Genomic DNA, 17,339 nt, shown 5'->3' on the forward strand with positions numbered 1-17,339 from the left:
TCTCTGCATGCTACAAGTGCCAGGGAAGCTGAAAGGCATCCCCTGCAATGTACACATAGCAGGGCTACTCTTCTGTACCTGTCAGCCTGGGCGCTGGGCAAACAGACCTCCTGTTTCTGTGCTGCTGCATTGTGCCTGGACCTCTCCTTGATGGGGGATGAGCCAGTTTCAGAATCCCAGCAAGTAACAGCATATCTGTTGTGCCAAACAGCATGCCAGGAGGAAGGCTGAGGAAAAGAAACAATCAGCTTTTGCTTAAAATAAGATGGATTGTATTGTGAAGATTGTAGTAAGGTAGAATATGCATTCCTTAATTCTGGATCTGGAGCAGGCTGAAGGGTGGTTTGAGTATAGCTTTGCTGCTCCAGAGTGCCAGTCCCTAGAGACAAATGATGAGGCACTGTTTATAGCTCTCCTATTCACTCTTTGCAAACAACTCCTGTAAGAACCTCTTCCCCAAACAGCAGAGTAGTGCTCTGTCCATCACTAGAAGATGTCCAGAGCTATCCTGCCTGTTTAAAACATGGGGACAGGAAATGCTCATCTGTATCACTGTGACCATGAGCTCCAACATGAGACTTAGCAGGCTCCTGAAGAAATTCCCTCATTTCCAGTTTGTATTCCTTGCAGATCTGGTCTTCATACATCTATTACTAATTGAAGTTTGTCTGTTAATGGTTTGGATTTTTTTCTGTCAAACAACAACAAAAAAAACACCAAAAACAAAAAACAAGGAAAGTTACAGAAAGATTTAGATGGGAAGGGACCTATGGCAGTATCCAGTCCAAGCTGGTGCTCAGTCATGAACTTCCCTTGTGGCAAACCATGGCTGTTGACACTTTCCCTGTGCCTCTCTGATAAGAGCCTGACTCCATCTTGTTTATACCCTCTCTCTGGGTAGTGGCAGACAGCAAATCGATTCCCCGCTGCTTCCTCTTCTCCAGGATGAATAACCCTTGCTCCTTCAGCCTGTCCAGTCATCGGTCCAGGCAAGGCCTCCCACCATGACACCCCCACCAGCATATTGGTGCTTTTTCTCACTGACCTAGATGCTCTTCCCATGTAGAGAGATTGAACCAACAGGAACACGTGCAGCAGAGATGACATCAAAGGCATTGCCTCCCGCTTGTGCACCTTTCTTGGCTGTTGGCCATGTTATCCTTGTGCTGAACTATGGCAGCAGTTGCATAGGTGCAGGTCTTGCTAGCAGTATTTATCTCCTTTCAATTGTGAGATCTATTTATTTCCATCCTGACTCTCCCTCAGTAACATTATCGTCTCTCTCATTGAGTTTCTGTTAGTTCTGCTCTCTTCCCTCTTTAATCTCATCATATTATTGTTTTATTTCTCCATAATGAACACCCTCAACTTTCTAGACTTTTTCTTTTTACTTTTTACTGCCATATTCACACACACTACTGAGGTGGCTGGCCTTCTGGCTTCTGTCTTAAAAGGCAGCTAAGGAGCATTTGTTGCTGCTCTGGTTGGCCTAGTTTATTCCCAGTTGGATGGGATGGCATGAACAATGCCATCTCGGACCCCACCACATGAGTCCTTAAGTTTAAAGGCTGCCTCACCAAGTTAGCCAGCCTGCTGCTCCATCCCTGCCTGACAGGTTGTGGAGTCTCCTTCTCTGGAGATATTCCAAACCCACATGGATATGCCCCTGTGGATATGTGTGACCTACTCTAGGTGATGCTGCTCTGGCAGTGGAGTGGACTGGATGATCTCTGGAGGTCCCTTCCAACCCCTGACATTCTGTGATTCTGTGACCTCCTAGTTAATAACTTCTGCTTCCTTCTGTCTGCTTTCTGTCTTTGTCCTTCTAGCTCTATCTGTCTTACCATCCTCTTTCCTCCTCCCCCACTCCTGCCCCTTCCCTCTCCTTCACAAGTTTTGCTCTTGCCCACACCTGATATTCAATCCTGGCAGAGCTCCTGACTTCTGCTGAGATCAGACATGGCACTGGGGAATCATGTGGCAGAGGAAGGTTGCTATAAATATAATTAAACCCTGCCATCACTGCCTTTGGGTGGGAAGGGAAGAAAGTGAGTGAGGCACAAGGAGGAGGAGCAGAGAGAAAGTGAGTGCAGGAACAGGACAGGTCAGGGTAGTCTGAGGAGAGAAAGAAAAGAAGGAGGGAGCAGAAGGAAGTGTGGAGGCCATGCTCTCAGTCAGAACATGAGATGGTTCTAGGTGAGGCCCAGAGAGGCAGCTTCATTACAGCTGAGCATGAGCAAGAGTGGAGGCACAGAGAGCTCAAAGACCCTAGGACAGGAGCCCAGCTGGAAGCCCCTGTGGGGTGGCTCACCACAGTACGACTTGGTCTGCTTTGAGAAGTGCTCCCGCTATGGGATGCCCCTGGAGGCTGGGGGCACAGGGGACGACCTGCACTCCTTGGAGAACTCCCTCAGCTACCCACAGGTAGGGCTGGGCAAGCGGGACATTTGGGCAGCACAGGTCTCCCCGGGCTCACAGAGGCTCTTGGGGCTCCCAGAATGAAGCTGTGGAGCACACATCCCTGTCCATTCCTGGGCCACCAACTCTCCCCTCCGCTTGCTGCCTTCTGGGCCAGGCACTGACTTCCATGGTTGTATTTGCACCCAGAAGTACTTTTGAGTCAGGGGGCATTTTCACCTCTTGTGGACATGCAGAGAGTTAAAATGGGCAAGCTGGGATGGGGAAAATCAATCAGGCCATGAATGCATTTGTAACAGCAAAGAGAAACTGCAGCTACCATCAGCTGCAGAGTGATGTTGAGTAAAGCAGTAAATTAAAAAAGAGAGCAGTGGAGTATGTAGGTGGGTACCTATCTACACAGCTCTATAGAGCAAGGCATGCTCTGTAAATAAAGTTCTGACTTTCTCTGGCTAAAGAGCACTTCATGGTGGTGTTAGTTTTGGTAGCTCTTTGGGGAGCTGTAAGTGAAGGAATTTCAACTCGACCTGACTCTTGCTCTTCATACAAGCTGCAGTTCAGAGAAATATCTGGGACATAAACATCTTCTGGTTATGGCTTCTTGTTGCCTTATTCTCTGTATCTCCTCTACCTCTCCTTTTGGGATGGCCTCCTGCAAGGAGGAGGGTTTACAGCAGAGTTCTGGTGTCTGATTTCCTACCACTCTGTTCAGACTGAGCTGATGTCAGAGAGCTTTACAGCAGTGAAAAAATCTGTCCCAGTGATAAGGTAGAGAGCATGTGGATATAGAATTCCTACAGAAGAGATGTTCCTCCTTACATGAATACAAATCCCCTTATGTCAATACTTAGGTGAATTACCAGGTGATGAGGCAGAGGATGCATTAATCATCTCCTGAAGACTTTTGTGATTTACTGATAGGAAAAACCCACCTTTGCCACCAAGAAAATCTCTTCCAAGAGATAAATGTCCCAGCAAAGGTTGTATGTGGCATGTTGCAAAGATCAGACAGCCAGTTCCATAGCCACAGTCAGGAATTTCTCTTCTGAAACTGTCTAAAACATCTGAGTTTGCAAATGTCTTCTACACTAAAGATCAAAACCCAGTCCCTGTCTGATACAGAAGCAGCAGCACAAATGCAAGGCAATGGTTTGGCTGCAGCAGCCACACTAACAGGGTGAGCACGGAGTGGGCTGGGATGGAGAAGTGCAGGTGCCCACCTGGAGCTGAACTTTGCTGAGGCAGCAGGGCACAAGGTCAGGGCAGCTGGCAGGAAGGAGATGTTCAGCCCCCATCAGCCATGCCCAGTCCCTGGCTAACTATGGTTGACACACCTGCCCTTTGGGGTGCAGGTGGATCAATGCCTGAAGCTGGAGAGCTGATTTGGGTGTCCTGGTTTAAGCTAGTCCAGAACTAATCCTCTTCAGTGATTTGAGTTCCCAGGTCAGTTTCTGCTCAGTACTGGCACCTTCTGCAGTTAACAGCATATCTGCACAGACAGAGGCTGCTTCTGGCTGTGACAACTCTGATGTTTAGAGTCATAGGTGCAGACCAAGGGCACTCCTAACTCTTGTGTACTGCATTGGTGTGCAAAGTGAAAGGTTGCACCTTAGCAGGGGAGTGGACAGTTTGGGTGACCCTAAAGTGACCAATGAGGGATTCCTTTCTGTCTGCATCATCTTCAATATAAAGCTGAGGGATCACCAAGGTCAAGCCTCTTCTTCAATGGTCAGCATTGGTGAAGGACTCTGTACATTCTGCCTTTGATCTTGATCCATGCATCCCTGAATGTAGTTCCAGAATCCAGCTCCTGAATTCAGTTCCTGTCTGCTGCTGAGTCTGGTCTGGGACTTCTGCCACAGTGTCAGTGGGAATAGTGATGTTGTTGCCATCAGGGGGCTGGGTTCAGTATTGGGTTTGTATCTATTTGTATCTATTTTGTTTTATTCTTTTCATTAAAGTACCTAAGTTTTCTTTTACCACCCATCAGTCTCTCTGCCCTATGCCCTTTCTTCTCTTTGGGAAAGCGAAGGGTTCAGAGATAGCATCTGTCACTTTTTTAGTGGCTGACCCAGCCCTGACTTTGACAGTGGGTGAAGGAAACCAAGTTGGGGACAGGAGGGAGCTGTGGGGTGCAAGCTGTCTCCAATGAAGCACATCCATGCACAAAACCTTCTCAGTTCACATGCATGCACCCAGTCTGCTGGTCCTACACATCTGGACACCACTTCCACAAGCAGATGACACAGTGAGGCAGTGCAATCCACCTCCATGCTCTTTCTGCCTGCCAGTGGAGCACCTCTGTTCTCAGCTCCAGAGAGGTGCAGGTCAATGGATGCAGGTAAGCATCTTGACAGCACTGTCAAGCATGTCATCAGATGTGTCCCCATGCACAGGTACAGGCAGTAAGGTCCTTGAGCAAGCAACATTGCTGAACACAACTTACAGCCTAAAAATCAGGCAGCTGCATTTATGGATTTACTGGAAAAGATGTCCTAGAAATACTTTTACTTACACAATCATGTAGACACATGCATGTACACTGCTGTAGTGTGCAGACATCTTCTGTCCACACCAAGCTAGCTGTGCAGATGTGTATTTTGCCAGCCATCCTTTACACAGGAGGGATCTGTGTTCATGTTATAACTGCACAAACATCCATTCCCGTGATTGTAGCCACGAAGATTTCTTTCTCCAAGGTCATCTGTTGAAAGGGTTGGCAGAGAGGGAATTGGATTCTGTTGTGCCTTTGCTAACAGTTGCCTTCTGGTGTAGCTGGAAGTTGGAAGCTGTGTCAGACTCGCTTTGTGATTAAATGAGTTTGCACAAGGCCCAGAATAGTGAAATCCTGGTCTTTGGCCTTAAGCTGAATGGATAACTGATGGTCAAAAAACAGATAGTGGTTTAGAGATATGATAATAATGGTAGGATAATAATAGTAATATACAGGTGATTTGGGGCAGTTAGGAGACAGCAGATAGATGACAGGTGATGTAATATACATTGACAAAAATGTCCATCCTCATGCACTGCAGGAGCTGGCATTGTTCTCTTTCTGCAGCTGTAGCTGGTATCAGATTTAGAAGCTGTGTCACCCCTGACTGTAGAAAAGGTGCTCCAGAAGGGCACCAGCATCCTGGCCTGGATTGGGAATAGTGTGGCCAGCAGTACCTGGAAAGTGAGTGTGCACCTGTACTTGGCACTGGTGATGCCTTCTCTGATGGTCCAGAGAAGGGCAACAAAGCTGTCAAGGGTCTGGAGAACAGTTCTGGTGAGGAACAGCTGAGGGACCCGAGGTTGTTTAGTCTGGAGAAGAGGAGGCTGAGGGGAGACCTTTTTGCTCTTTACAACTCCCTGAAAGGAAGTGGGAGTGAGGTGGAGGTTGGTCTCTTCTACCTAGAGAAGGCAGGACAAGAGTAAATGGCCTCAAATTACCCCAGGGGAGGTTTAGATTGGACAGTAGAAGAAACTTCTTCATAAAAGGGTTTTCAAACACTGGAACAGGCTGCCCAGGAAGATGGAGGTGTTTAAAGGAGGAAGAGATATGGTGCTGAGGGACATGGTTTAGCCCCAGCCTTGGTAGAGTTATATAATGGTTAGACTCAATGATCTTAAAGGTCTTTTCCAACCAAATTGTTCCATGATTTCAGGAACAGCAGGATGACTCCATGGTGGGAGTGAGAGGGGTGAGCAGTAGGGCCAAGGCTGTCGCAGATTTAAACTAGTATGCAGTGGCAATGCTGGGGAAGGGATTTCAGGACTGGAGTATGTTGTGGAGAAGATACTGTGTGGTCTGGGTGGCTTGGGAAATGGCTCAGGCCTTGGACTGTGAGAGGAAGGCAGTTGCGTGCATGTGCTGAGTTTTGAGATCATGGTGCTGTAGATATTTTTGCCCTGGGATTCTGTGCAGCTTTTCCTCTACTACTCAAGCAATGACACTTCTCCATCTTTTCTTGGAAAGACAAATCCTGCTGGTTTGCATTCAAACATTAAGGAATTCTGTATCCCTGAACATTAACTCAGCCTTTATTATGCTTTCTCCCTGGATTTTTATATTTTGGGGGGGGGGGGTTGTTTTCTTTTTCACTCTCTTCAGTGGTATTTACACCCTCAGGTGTTTTTTGCACCATTGCCATGATCTCACTCAGCATTTAGCCAAGCTGTGTGTGATGGTACCTTTTCTGGCCCAACACGTTTGATGGTAGCTTGCCTGCTGCCTTCCAGTACCTGAAGGGATACTACAGGAAGGCTGCAGAGGGTTTTTTCATGAGGGTGTCTAGGACAAGGGGGAATGGTTTGAAGCTGAGGGAGAGCAGGCTTAGACTGGATCTTAGGAAGAAGTTTGTCAGTACAAGGGTGGTGGGACTCTGGAACAGGCTGCCCAGGGAGTTTGCAGATGCCTCCTCCCTGGGGGTGTTCAAGGCCAGGCTGGATGAGGCCTTGAGCAGCCAAGTCTAGTTGAGAGGTGTCCCTGCCTATGGCATGAGGTTGCAGTAGATGATCTCTGAGGTCCCTTCCAACCTAAGCCATTCTAGGATTCTGTTATACTGTCATGGTGTTCCATCTGGCCAGATGGAAGACTACTTTGAACATTGTACTTGGCAGAAGTTGGAATTCATAGTGTGGATTAAAGCTGTATGTGATGTAAATTTGTCCCTTATGACCATGTAAAGGCAATGAACCATTAGCTGGAGTGATGTGAAGATGCATTTGTCCAAACTGTGCTGGTCCTTGGCATTTCTGGTTGAAACAGACACAGTGAGAGAATCTGCTGGTTAGGCCTGGCTTCTGTAGGTGATGAGTTGCTTTGGATGTGAGTTCTTCAGCCTGGTTTTTTGCTGTCCACTGTGTGTTACGAGGGGCAGATCTTAAATTGCCTACAGTGTGTTCGTCATCGTGTGGTTAACAACGACAATGAAGTTGCCATCCTTCAATACAGTGATGAATGGAAGAATACTTTGGGATGCTTAGATGGGATTAGTTTGTTTAAGAAGCAGCAGCTAAGCCACCTTAAGAACAGGGTCATTTTGAACAACTGAAATGTGTGTTCTGGGAAAAGAACCCCAGGGTCTTGAAAGGGAGCTGTCATACATGGTTCAAGGGTCTCCTAAGGACTATATGCAAACAAATAAACAAATTGAGACCTTCAATCATATTCATTATGTGGAAACATGAACTGACAGGGCACTGAGACAAGTGTTCAGAGAAGCCTGGGAATTTCCACCCTTGAAGATGTTTAGAAGTTGTCTGGACAAGGTCTCAAGCAGCCTAATCTGGCTTTGGAGTTGCATGTTGTGAGCAGAGGCTTGGGCTGGTAACCTCCAGAGAGGCCTTCGAATGTAAATCTCTCTGTGAGTTGCTGAATCTGTGTGATCTCAGGGGAATAGGAGCCACATCTCCTATGTCACCTCAAAAGGAGGAGGCATATCTGTCAAACAGAAAAGTCTCCTAAGTGTTTCATGTGTCTTGTTAGTCTCCAGCTGAAGTGTCTGCTTCTGCTGGTCAAAGCGTTGCTCACTTCTGCCACTCTGCAAAGCAGATGTCTTGCTGGGCAGGAAGCAAATGATCACCTTGCAGACGTGAAGTGATCTGATCAAGATCACAGGCCATGCCTCAAGTGAAGCCCGAGGTGGTTCATTGAAGGAAGAAGCTTCACTGATGAGAAGAGGCTTGTAGTCTGCTTCTCCAATGCACGTCTTTGCCATCTGTGCTCTGAAAGGACGAGGCAGGATAGCTGCTCTTCAGGGCACCTGGTGAACAAACGTGGGGCACAGTCAGGATCTCATGGCTGATAAGACAGCACAACTGCCAGGTTTGCCATCTCTGAAATGTCATTGAGCATGTGTGTCTGGTTGGGAATTGCATGGAACTAATTGCATTTGCAGATTAGCGTCTGAAGGCAAAGACTAGATGAAGTGGTTATGAAATTCAGAGGAATTGGAGACATGATTGGACTTAGCACGATGGTTTGGGTAAGTAAAGGGAGGAGGTGCTCAGTACCCTCGTGAGACCTCTGAGCTGATGCTGATGCTTTTCCTCCACAGGCGCATTGGTGGCTGTGTGCCCTGTGAAGCATTCTTTGGCAGCAGAAGGAACAGATGCAGGACATTCCTGCAGCCTGTTTGGTGCTGTAATTCCTCTCACAACCTTCAGAGACATTTCACAGTGCTGCTGAAATCTATGAGACAGCGCTGAGGGTGGCTGCCTCATCTGAACTTGTTTGACCTTCTTTTGTACCTCCAGAAAGCCTGCTCAGTATCTTCAGACCACATCCAGCTTTTTCTCAGATTGTTAGAAAGCAATTAATAATCTGTGATCATGTTTTGTACCCTGAAAAAGGAGATGAAAATATTTTTGAGAGATTAGGAAGGAAGGAACGAGAAAGGAAAAAGAAAACTAAGAAAGCAAACCTCTAAGAAAAGAAAAACTCCTACCTGAGGTTTTCTCTGTCTCCCTGCTTGGGTACTTTTTGTTCTGGCCCTTGGACTGTTTGCAGATCTGCCTTTTCATCTCTAATGCTGTTTGTGAAGGAGCATTTGCCTGCTCTTTTCCTTCTGATATCTCTTGCTTTCTGCTTCTCTAGCTCTATGGCAAATACACAGAGCAGATAACTGACTTTACCGAGAAGGAAGCTGCAAAAGTACTGAATAGGAAGCAGGCCCAAGAGAGCAATGAAAGACCCCGGAAACGTGAGAGCCAAGTGGAGATCAAAGAGGAGCACTATTCCAAATGTCAAGGTAGGGTCAATCCATCTTCTACTACCTCAGATATTGGGTAAGCCAGCCAGAAGGGTGGAATTTAAGCAAGGAATAAAGACAAGAAAATTGTGACTGGGAAGAAGCAAGGAAGGAGGAAGGAAAAGGAATCACAGTGGGTGAAAAAGACTTTTTCATGCAAGCTTTCATCAGATTGAAAAAATCTGTTTGGAAAAAGGCCAGTCCCAAGTTAATAATTTTTTCCACAACAGATCTCTATTACTCGAGGAAAATTACTTTTCTGCTTCAGAGTTTTTGTTGCTAGCGCACAAGATGTTAAATTCTGCCCTTCCCAAACCTATTTGGGGTTTTTTTTAAAAACTGATTTGCAGAACTGTGTAGGAGGGGGGATAGGTACCAGTCCTTCAACATGAAGCCAATGATGCTTCCAAGTAAATTCTTATTGTAGTCAGTTCTCAGCACAGGAGAAAAGAGAGAGACACAGGCTTCTCTCTGTTCCCTCAGTCTTTCTGGCGTGCTCTTCTTTCCACAGACTGTGCCTGGCGCATCCAGAAGTATGTTACCAAGAAGCTGGGAGAGGATTGGATCTTCTTGGTTCTGTTGGGTCTGGTCATGGCGTTGGTGAGCTGGGGAATGGATTATGCCAGTGCGAAGAGCCTACAGGGTGGGTCTGATGCAGGTGTTGCAGAAGAGCACTGTACATGATGTGAATATTTTAGAAAGGCCAGTGACCCGTGCTCCTCCTCCTTTAGCATCCGTGTCCCATCTTCACCCTTCACTGCCTGGCAATTCTGAAGTACTTGAAACATGTCAGAGAAAAGCTTAACTAAGGAGAGATTCTTTAAAGGGATGGCAGGGAAAAACATGGAAGTAAGCAGGCAGAAACAAAGGATGTGTGCACGATGAATCAAAGACAAACCATGTTTGTGACTCCTTTTCTGTCCTGCACCTATGCATATGTAGGGGCATTGGGAAGTGGGACTGTATTCCTTCCTATTATATTGGTTCCCATCCTCCCCATGTGAGCGCATGGGATATGGAGAGGAAAAGGGGCTCTTAGATGCTTTCTGATACTGTTTCTGCTTTTTACCTTTGTATTGTTCTTTCCAGTTTTCATTCAGCCAATGCCCTGCCATACCTGGCCACAGGGTGCTCTCTCCTTTGGCTCTTTTCACAAAAATCTCCTATTCAATTTCTTCTATCCCTCCCCTGCATTTGTCCTCCGGTGTGTCTCCCCTTTTCTAGCTGTAAGAATTCCAAGATCTTCCTGCCCCATCTTGGTGCACACACATAACATTTCCCACATCCTGTTAACTGCACTGTTCCTTTACCTGGCATCTGGCTAATCCTACCAGAGAACCTCTGTCCTTTAAAGTTTCTGAAGCTCAGCCCTTTGGGTTTTTTTCCTTTCTCTCCACCAAGTCTCAATCTCCAGCTGTGTGGGGAGTCAGCTCAGGCAAAGAAGATGACTTTGCACAGGAACCGAAGCTCAGATTGGATTCTTGGCAGCTCATGTTGTTGCACCTGGTTGAGCAATGGTACCACTGCTGTTTTGACAGCTGGCACAGCTCTCTTCGTGCTGCTGTTTTTCTGAAGGAATGATTTTTCATGTGACTGAGTTGGAGGAGAGGGCACTAGCTATTGGGGGACCATTTTATTATCATTCAGCACCTGGCTTGGGCCCTCAGTCTGACAAAGGAATAGACCCTGTAGGGTGATTGATCCTTACAACTACTTGCAACACACCTCCTCTGCTACCTTTGGGCACAGGTATTACTGGTGTCTGAGAACAGAGTTAGCCACCACTATCTATCCTGCAGAACTCCTGCTTTATTTGGAACCTGTACTCAAAATTAACAAGGCTTGTCTTGGAAAACTAGAATCTCAGGGAGATTTGGGATGGGCAGGTTTAGCCAGGGCGTGACACTTTGGTGTGTTTGGGGCAGCTATTGGTTACTGACAACTTCTTTCTTTGTCTGTCCACAGCCTACAAGTGGATGTACAGAAAGGTGCAGCCAAGTGTTCCCCTGCAGTACCTGGTGTGGGTCTCCTTCCCACTTGCTCTTATTCTGTTTGCGGCCCTCTTCTGCCACCTCATCTCTCCGCAGGCTGTTGGTGAGGGCAGAGGGCATGCCAAGATCTGCTCTTGTTTTGTCTCATCTTCCTTACTCCATTTGCCTACAGCTTTTGCTCATCCCCTACTCTGCTCTCGTTTTCAGGATCTGGGATCCCAGAGCTCAAGACCATTATGAGGGGAGTCGTCCTCAAGGAGTATCTCACTCCCAAGGCTTTTGTGGCCAAAGTTGTAGCCCTCACAGCTGGGCTTGGAAGTGGCATGCCTGTGGGGAAAGAGGTGAATATTGCTGTTCTCATGTGCAGTCGTGGCTGGGGTCTGGGGAGAGGGAGGAGCTGCCTCTGGAAGAAGAGTCTATAAATGTTTTTGTTTTTTTTTTCCACCATTCCTATTCTCAAAGCTTTTCTCTTTCTAGCAACACTTATCTTCAGGTGGTCATTTTAATTCCTTTGAAAGGCCTGATAGAGAAAATTTCAAAGAAGTAAAGTCAGATAGTCTTTGAGAGGGGAAAAAAAGAAGATCGGAGGAGTGGCTGAGGTGGCCAAAGAGAAATTATGAGATCTGGTATGACTCAATGGATGTGAGTAACCAGAGGGTAGGTCCCTCTGATTTCTTCCTTTTCTTCTCTTGCAGGGCCCTTTTGTGCATATTGCCAGCATCTGTGCTGCAGTGCTCAGCAAGTTCATGTCAATCTTCTGTGGTGTCTATGAGGTAAGGCTCATGTACACCTGCATGTACAGGTGTACAGGCTTCCACAGGCTGAACTCCTAAGACTTGCAGGATGATACTGGTGGGCCACAAAGCATAGAGGACACATATGGATCGAGTTCGCTGTTCTGCCACAGCGCAGTAAAACACAAGCCAAAGAGAATGGTGGAAGGCCAGATACCCATTCAAATAACTGTGCAGGCCCACCAGTGTTACCTACCTGCTACACAGAGGCTGGGTGGGAATATGTGTGACATGTTTTCAGTCTGATATCTTTGAGCTGTGATCATCATCTGTTTAGAAAAGTAGCTGTAGACAAAGATTAATTTGTATTTAAGCCAAATTTACACAGCACTGCTAATTATAGACACACTATGTCTGGGCCTTGGCTGTTGCAGAACAGCCTGTGCAGGCTGATCACTGTACAAAAATCTGTTAGCTGCACATAAAGCTCAGTGCAGGAACTGCTTCAGGTGCAGGCTGCTGGCAGAACTGATTGTAATACAACTGTGGAAGGTGCTGTTCTACTTAAGTAGATCCTGTCTGTGCAGAAGGACCTGGTGTCACTGCTGAAGATCAACTGGCAGGACCAGAGGCAACACTGAAGTGTGTGGAGCCTGCTGTTTGTAATAGCAGTGGCTGGATCTGCTACTGACTTGCTTTGTTTCAGTGCTCTAGATGCTAACCCCTGGCTTTGCTCCCTCTAACCTCAGCATGCCCTGCTGGCTGCACTCTCTGTTCCAGAAGGTGCATAAGCAGCTCGACTTCAGGTGGCGGCTTGTGCAGCTGGGGCTGGATGTTGCTTCAGGGCTCTTCTTGGAGGCAAGTGTCTTCCTCTATGTGACATTTCATGTACAACTCTTGCTGTGAGATTCCTTGCTCTCAGAAGAGTTCTACACAGATACCTTTAGCAGCATGAGTTTGTTCTTTTTGCATGTAACTGGTAGCAGGGAACACAAGGTTGTTGCTGTGTGTTAATAAGGAGCTCTCAAAATGGATTTGAAAAGCTGGTGTAGCCCTTGACAAGCAGAGGTGCTCAACCTACCTTTTCCAGGTGCACTCTGGTACTCTTGGTCTGGTCAGGTCTGTCTGGCTATAGCACCAGCGCTCTGACACAGTGCTGGGTGCCAGGAGATGCCCTGTGGAACAAGAAATTCTCAGTAGCTGCAAGAGGTCTCTGTCTCACACTGTTCTTCGACACTGTTCCGTCAGACTCTTCACCTCTGAACAGCTCTAATTTCTGCTTGCTATGCTCCAGACCATGTGCATGTTCCCCCAGTCTCCAGCTGCTAATCACCATGCTGGTGGGACATGACACACCCCTCCCACTGCTCCAGACACTTACACTGAACCCCATCCCTTTTCTACACATGATTATGTGCTAAGGACAGAGGGGCACTAAGAGGGCCCAGAAGTTACCTAGGACAAAGCTATGGGTAAGGACACATTGTTCTGGGTCAGGGAGTGGTCCATGGCCCTTTGTTGTTGTGTAGTGCAAAGACAGGCTTGAGACAACTTCTAGTTGAGGCTCTAGCACCTGCTTAGGTAAACAAGAATTCGTAGTGATCCATGGCCTTAGAATTCAGCCTGGCTACTCAGATTCCCACCATGATGCAGACCACTCTTTCCCAAAACACTCATTTGACATATAACAGGCTACTTTGGGACCAAATGAGGATTTAGACAAAACAAAACTTATCTGCTCACCTTTTGCCGTTCTTCAGGCATTTCAGGGACAAGTTATTGGAGAAGGAGTGGAAGAGCAGGTTCTCCCTTTCAAGATCTTTGTGCCTTCCAAAACTGAATCTACATTTTATGTCTTCCATTTCCCTTTATTACCATGACTGTCACCAGGACAGCACAGTGCTTTACCAGGTGATCTGTTACTTAGTCGCCTACCTAAGGAGACATCTTCAGAATCCTTCCACTCTTGGTTCTGGATGTGCATGTGCTTTATGCACACAGACTCACAGGGTGGCTTTTCTGAGACACTCTCTGGCACATGCATCCTGAGAACCTCTGTGTGAGTAAAGGAGGAGTAAAGCATACTTATGGACTCTCCACAAGGCACCTCTTCTGCAGTGACAGAGATGTGCACATTTCACTGAAAGATGAGATGCTGCCTTCTCCATGTGTCTTGAAGATGTGGTTCCAGGTGTGTCTTTTCTCATGCACCAGGTCTTGTCTTTTGAATAATTTGAAGCCATCCAGAAAGGAGAAGTAAGATGAACGTAGCTATAACTGTGAGACTGGTGTCAAAGCTGGGTGCCAGCATGTGGCCATATCTGCCAATCCTGTTAGTCATTCTCTGCTTTCTTGCCTTTGTGTTCTGTCTGTCTCTCTTTCTCTGTCTCACCAGTAGCAGCCATACTATTACACCGATGTCCTGACTGTGGGTTGTGCTGTGGGGGTCGGCTGCTGCTTTGGGACACCACTTGGAGGCAAGTGGCTGTTCTGTTTCCTTTGTCTCAGGTACCTAAATCCTCTCCTGCCTAGTCCTCCTCTCCCCCTTTCCTTTTTTTGGGCTGTCACCTGCTCTGAATAGAGAAACTTCCTTTTAGCACTACCCAGCATCTCTGACAGTCTTTTGTCTGCACCGGCAGCCTTGGGGAGGCAAGGGAAGAAGGCTCTCTAGAACGGTGGTCTTCAGATTGCAGTGTGCACACTCCAGGGAGTGCACAGGCTGTGGGATGTCAGAAGGAAATACTGGATTTCTAATTTGTTTTTTTATCTATAAATGAACTTCAGTAATCTTCAGGATCTGTAGTGGCAGTGGTGTCCTCACCTGGGCCATGTGTCAGATGGCCCCTGTGTCACATACAGGGCACCAGGAGTCCTCTGGATGGAGTTGTTCCCAACACGGAGGCTTGGCAGTGATGCACTCACTCATTTGCTTGCTTTCAGCATACTGCAGTGTGCCAGATCCAGTGGATTTGGGGATTATATTAGTTAGTATTAACTAACCCTCACAAAAGGGACAAGTGTCTTTAAAAGATTCCTGTGAAGAGGCTTTTGGCTGAAGATAACACTAACAGATGAATGACAAGAAAATGTCAGAGCTGACATTTCTTCTCCTAGTACAGGCTCCTAGGCAGCCACAGTATGAGGTACAGAAGACCAAACTGGCCATAAACCAATCAGAATTATCAAAGGCTGTGTTAACTATGGATTTACCTCTGCTGTTATTAATGATGAGTGTACACCGTGCTCTGAGATGTTAGCTACTGGCACTCTGAAACCATCACAATTAGCAAGACATTTAAAAGCTGCCATGAAGACAAACCTCCACCAGTTTTTCAGTAACATTTCAAACCATGTGATATTCAATCCAGTGCTTTACAGATTGAAAGGGACCTCAGAGATCATCTATTCCAACCTCCTCACCATGGGCAAGGCATCTCTCAACTAGACTTGGCTGCTCAAGGCCTCATCCAGCCTAGATATAGAAACCTCCAGGGAAGAAGCATCCACAACCTCCCTGGGCAGCCTATTCCAGAGTCTCACCACCCTCATACTGAAGAAATTCTTCCTAAGATTCAGTTTAACCCTGCTGTCTTTCAGCTTCAAACCATCCCCCCTTGTCCTGTCTCTAGACACCCTCATGAAAAGTCCCTCTGCTGCCTTCCTGTAGGATCTCTTCAGATATTGGAAGGCAGCAGGCAAGCTATCACACCAGAGAAATGGGTGCCAGACATGCACAAAATGCTACAGGATGTCATCAATGTGGCTAATTTAATGAAAACAAGACCTTGAGCTGGTAGAATCTTTATGCTATTTTGTAATTAGCTGGGGAGCCACTATGAAAATCCTTTGTATCATGTCCTGCTTATCTCAGGACAAAGGGGTTTAGAAGAGTTGTCTAAGACCAGCTGCACATTTTTCTTTCACAAACCCAAGTGCTCTGAAGTTGCTGATCTTCTCTGTGATGATGAGCATCTGTCAGTAGCATGCTACCAAGCAATGATTTTTGAAAAATAAAACCTAGTTGATGCAATCTCTTCAAGGTGAAAGTAGTGTTCTAACAGGGCTGAGAGAATAGGTGCTTTGTAAAAGGAACCTGTGGAGGTTTTGTGAAGTTGCTGACAAATACCAGGCAAGTGTGTCACCTCCAAAACTCTCATGCCTGTGCACTTAAACCTGGAAACAGAGGTTTCTAGCCTGTTTTAAAACCTTCCCATTTCAGTGGGGTTTGAACCCATTTGTTAAAGATATAAAGATGCAGCTGCTTCTGATTAGTGTGCAAGAGCAATTGATTGACAGCAGGGAAGAAGGAAACTTGCTATCCACATCTCAGCACAAATCTTTGCACAAGTAGTGGACATTTGAGCTGCCGTTGTTTAGTCTGGAGAGAAGGCTGAGGGGAGATTTTGCTACCCTCTACAGCTACCTGAAAGGAGGTTGGAGTGAGGCTGGTGTTGGTCTCTTCGCCCAAGTAGCCAGCAATAGAATGAGAGGAGATGGGTTTGAGTTGTGCCAGGGGAGGTTCAGGTTGGACATTAGGAAAAACTTCTTCACTGAAAGGGTGGAGAGGGGTTGGAACAGGCTGCCCAGGGAGGTGATGGAGTCACCATCCCTGGAGGTGTTCAAGAAGCTGTAGATGTGGTGCCTCAGGATATGGTTTAGTGGTCATGGTAGTTGGGTTATGGTTGGACTTGATGAGCTTGGAGGTCTTTTCCAGCCTAATGATTCTGTGATTCTACATGAGTGAAAAATCACTGTCTTGGTTTGGGCAGCACAGCCAGTGATGCATTTCTTGGGCTTGAATTTATCTAGCTTTGTGAGGAATCTTTTCCAGCTGTGACAGCCATTGAGACCAAAACCAACTGAACACAGAAGGAGACCTTTGAATCACTGCATCACAGTGCTAGCCCAAGATTCTCAAAATTTAAAAAGGTTATAATTATTTTTAGTGAGCAACCAAAAAAAAAATCTGTTCCATTAATAAAACAAATCCATTTTTTTGTTCGTTATTTCATCTTAATCTCATCCTTTTTTTTTTATTGCTGGGGTTTGGGTATGTTTCATATTGTATATAATCCATAAGTGCAGTAACCTATATACCTGGTTTTGAAATAAATACACAGACACTGGGGAGTGTGCTCAAAATTCTTGTCTTGGTAGAGGTGCACAGTCCGAGAAGTGTGGAGACCACTGCTCTAGAAAACTATTTAGAAGCCTTTCTCATACTTCTAACATTGCACTTCTGATTGTAACTTTGCTTCCTTTCCAACCCTTTCTAGGGGTCCTTTTCAGCATTGAGGTCACATCCACTTACTTTGCTGTCCGCAATTACTGGAGAGGTTTCTTTGCAGCTACCTTCAGTGCGTTCATTTTCCGAGTCCTTGCTGTTTGGAACAAAGATGCAGGTAAGCTAAGAACCATTCCCGCTCTCTTTGTACGTAAGTTGCTCTATTAATTTATGA

At 46.4% G+C, this 17,339-nt stretch overlaps 1 protein-coding gene across 1 annotated transcript in view; it reads left to right on the forward strand.

The window, feature by feature from the left end:
- The first annotated feature begins 2,232 nt into the window (after positions 1 to 2,232).
- Positions 2,233 to 17,339, forward strand: part of CLCN1 (chloride voltage-gated channel 1) — a 30,905-nt gene continuing 15,798 nt past the window's right edge. Inside the window, exons 1-8 of the mRNA XM_054386626.1 lie at positions 2,233 to 2,424; positions 9,002 to 9,155; positions 9,667 to 9,798; positions 11,121 to 11,249; positions 11,354 to 11,487; positions 11,842 to 11,919; positions 14,279 to 14,357; positions 17,157 to 17,282. Of these exons, the coding sequence (XP_054242601.1) occupies positions 2,233 to 2,424; positions 9,002 to 9,155; positions 9,667 to 9,798; positions 11,121 to 11,249; positions 11,354 to 11,487; positions 11,842 to 11,919; positions 14,279 to 14,357; positions 17,157 to 17,282 (1,024 nt within the window). The remainder of the gene's footprint in view (positions 2,425 to 9,001; positions 9,156 to 9,666; positions 9,799 to 11,120; positions 11,250 to 11,353; positions 11,488 to 11,841; positions 11,920 to 14,278; positions 14,358 to 17,156; positions 17,283 to 17,339) is intronic.

The sequence above is a fragment of the Indicator indicator genome, chromosome 14, assembly GCF_027791375.1.
Source record: "Indicator indicator isolate 239-I01 chromosome 14, UM_Iind_1.1, whole genome shotgun sequence".
Classification (NCBI taxonomy): domain Eukaryota; kingdom Metazoa; phylum Chordata; class Aves; order Piciformes; family Indicatoridae; genus Indicator; species Indicator indicator.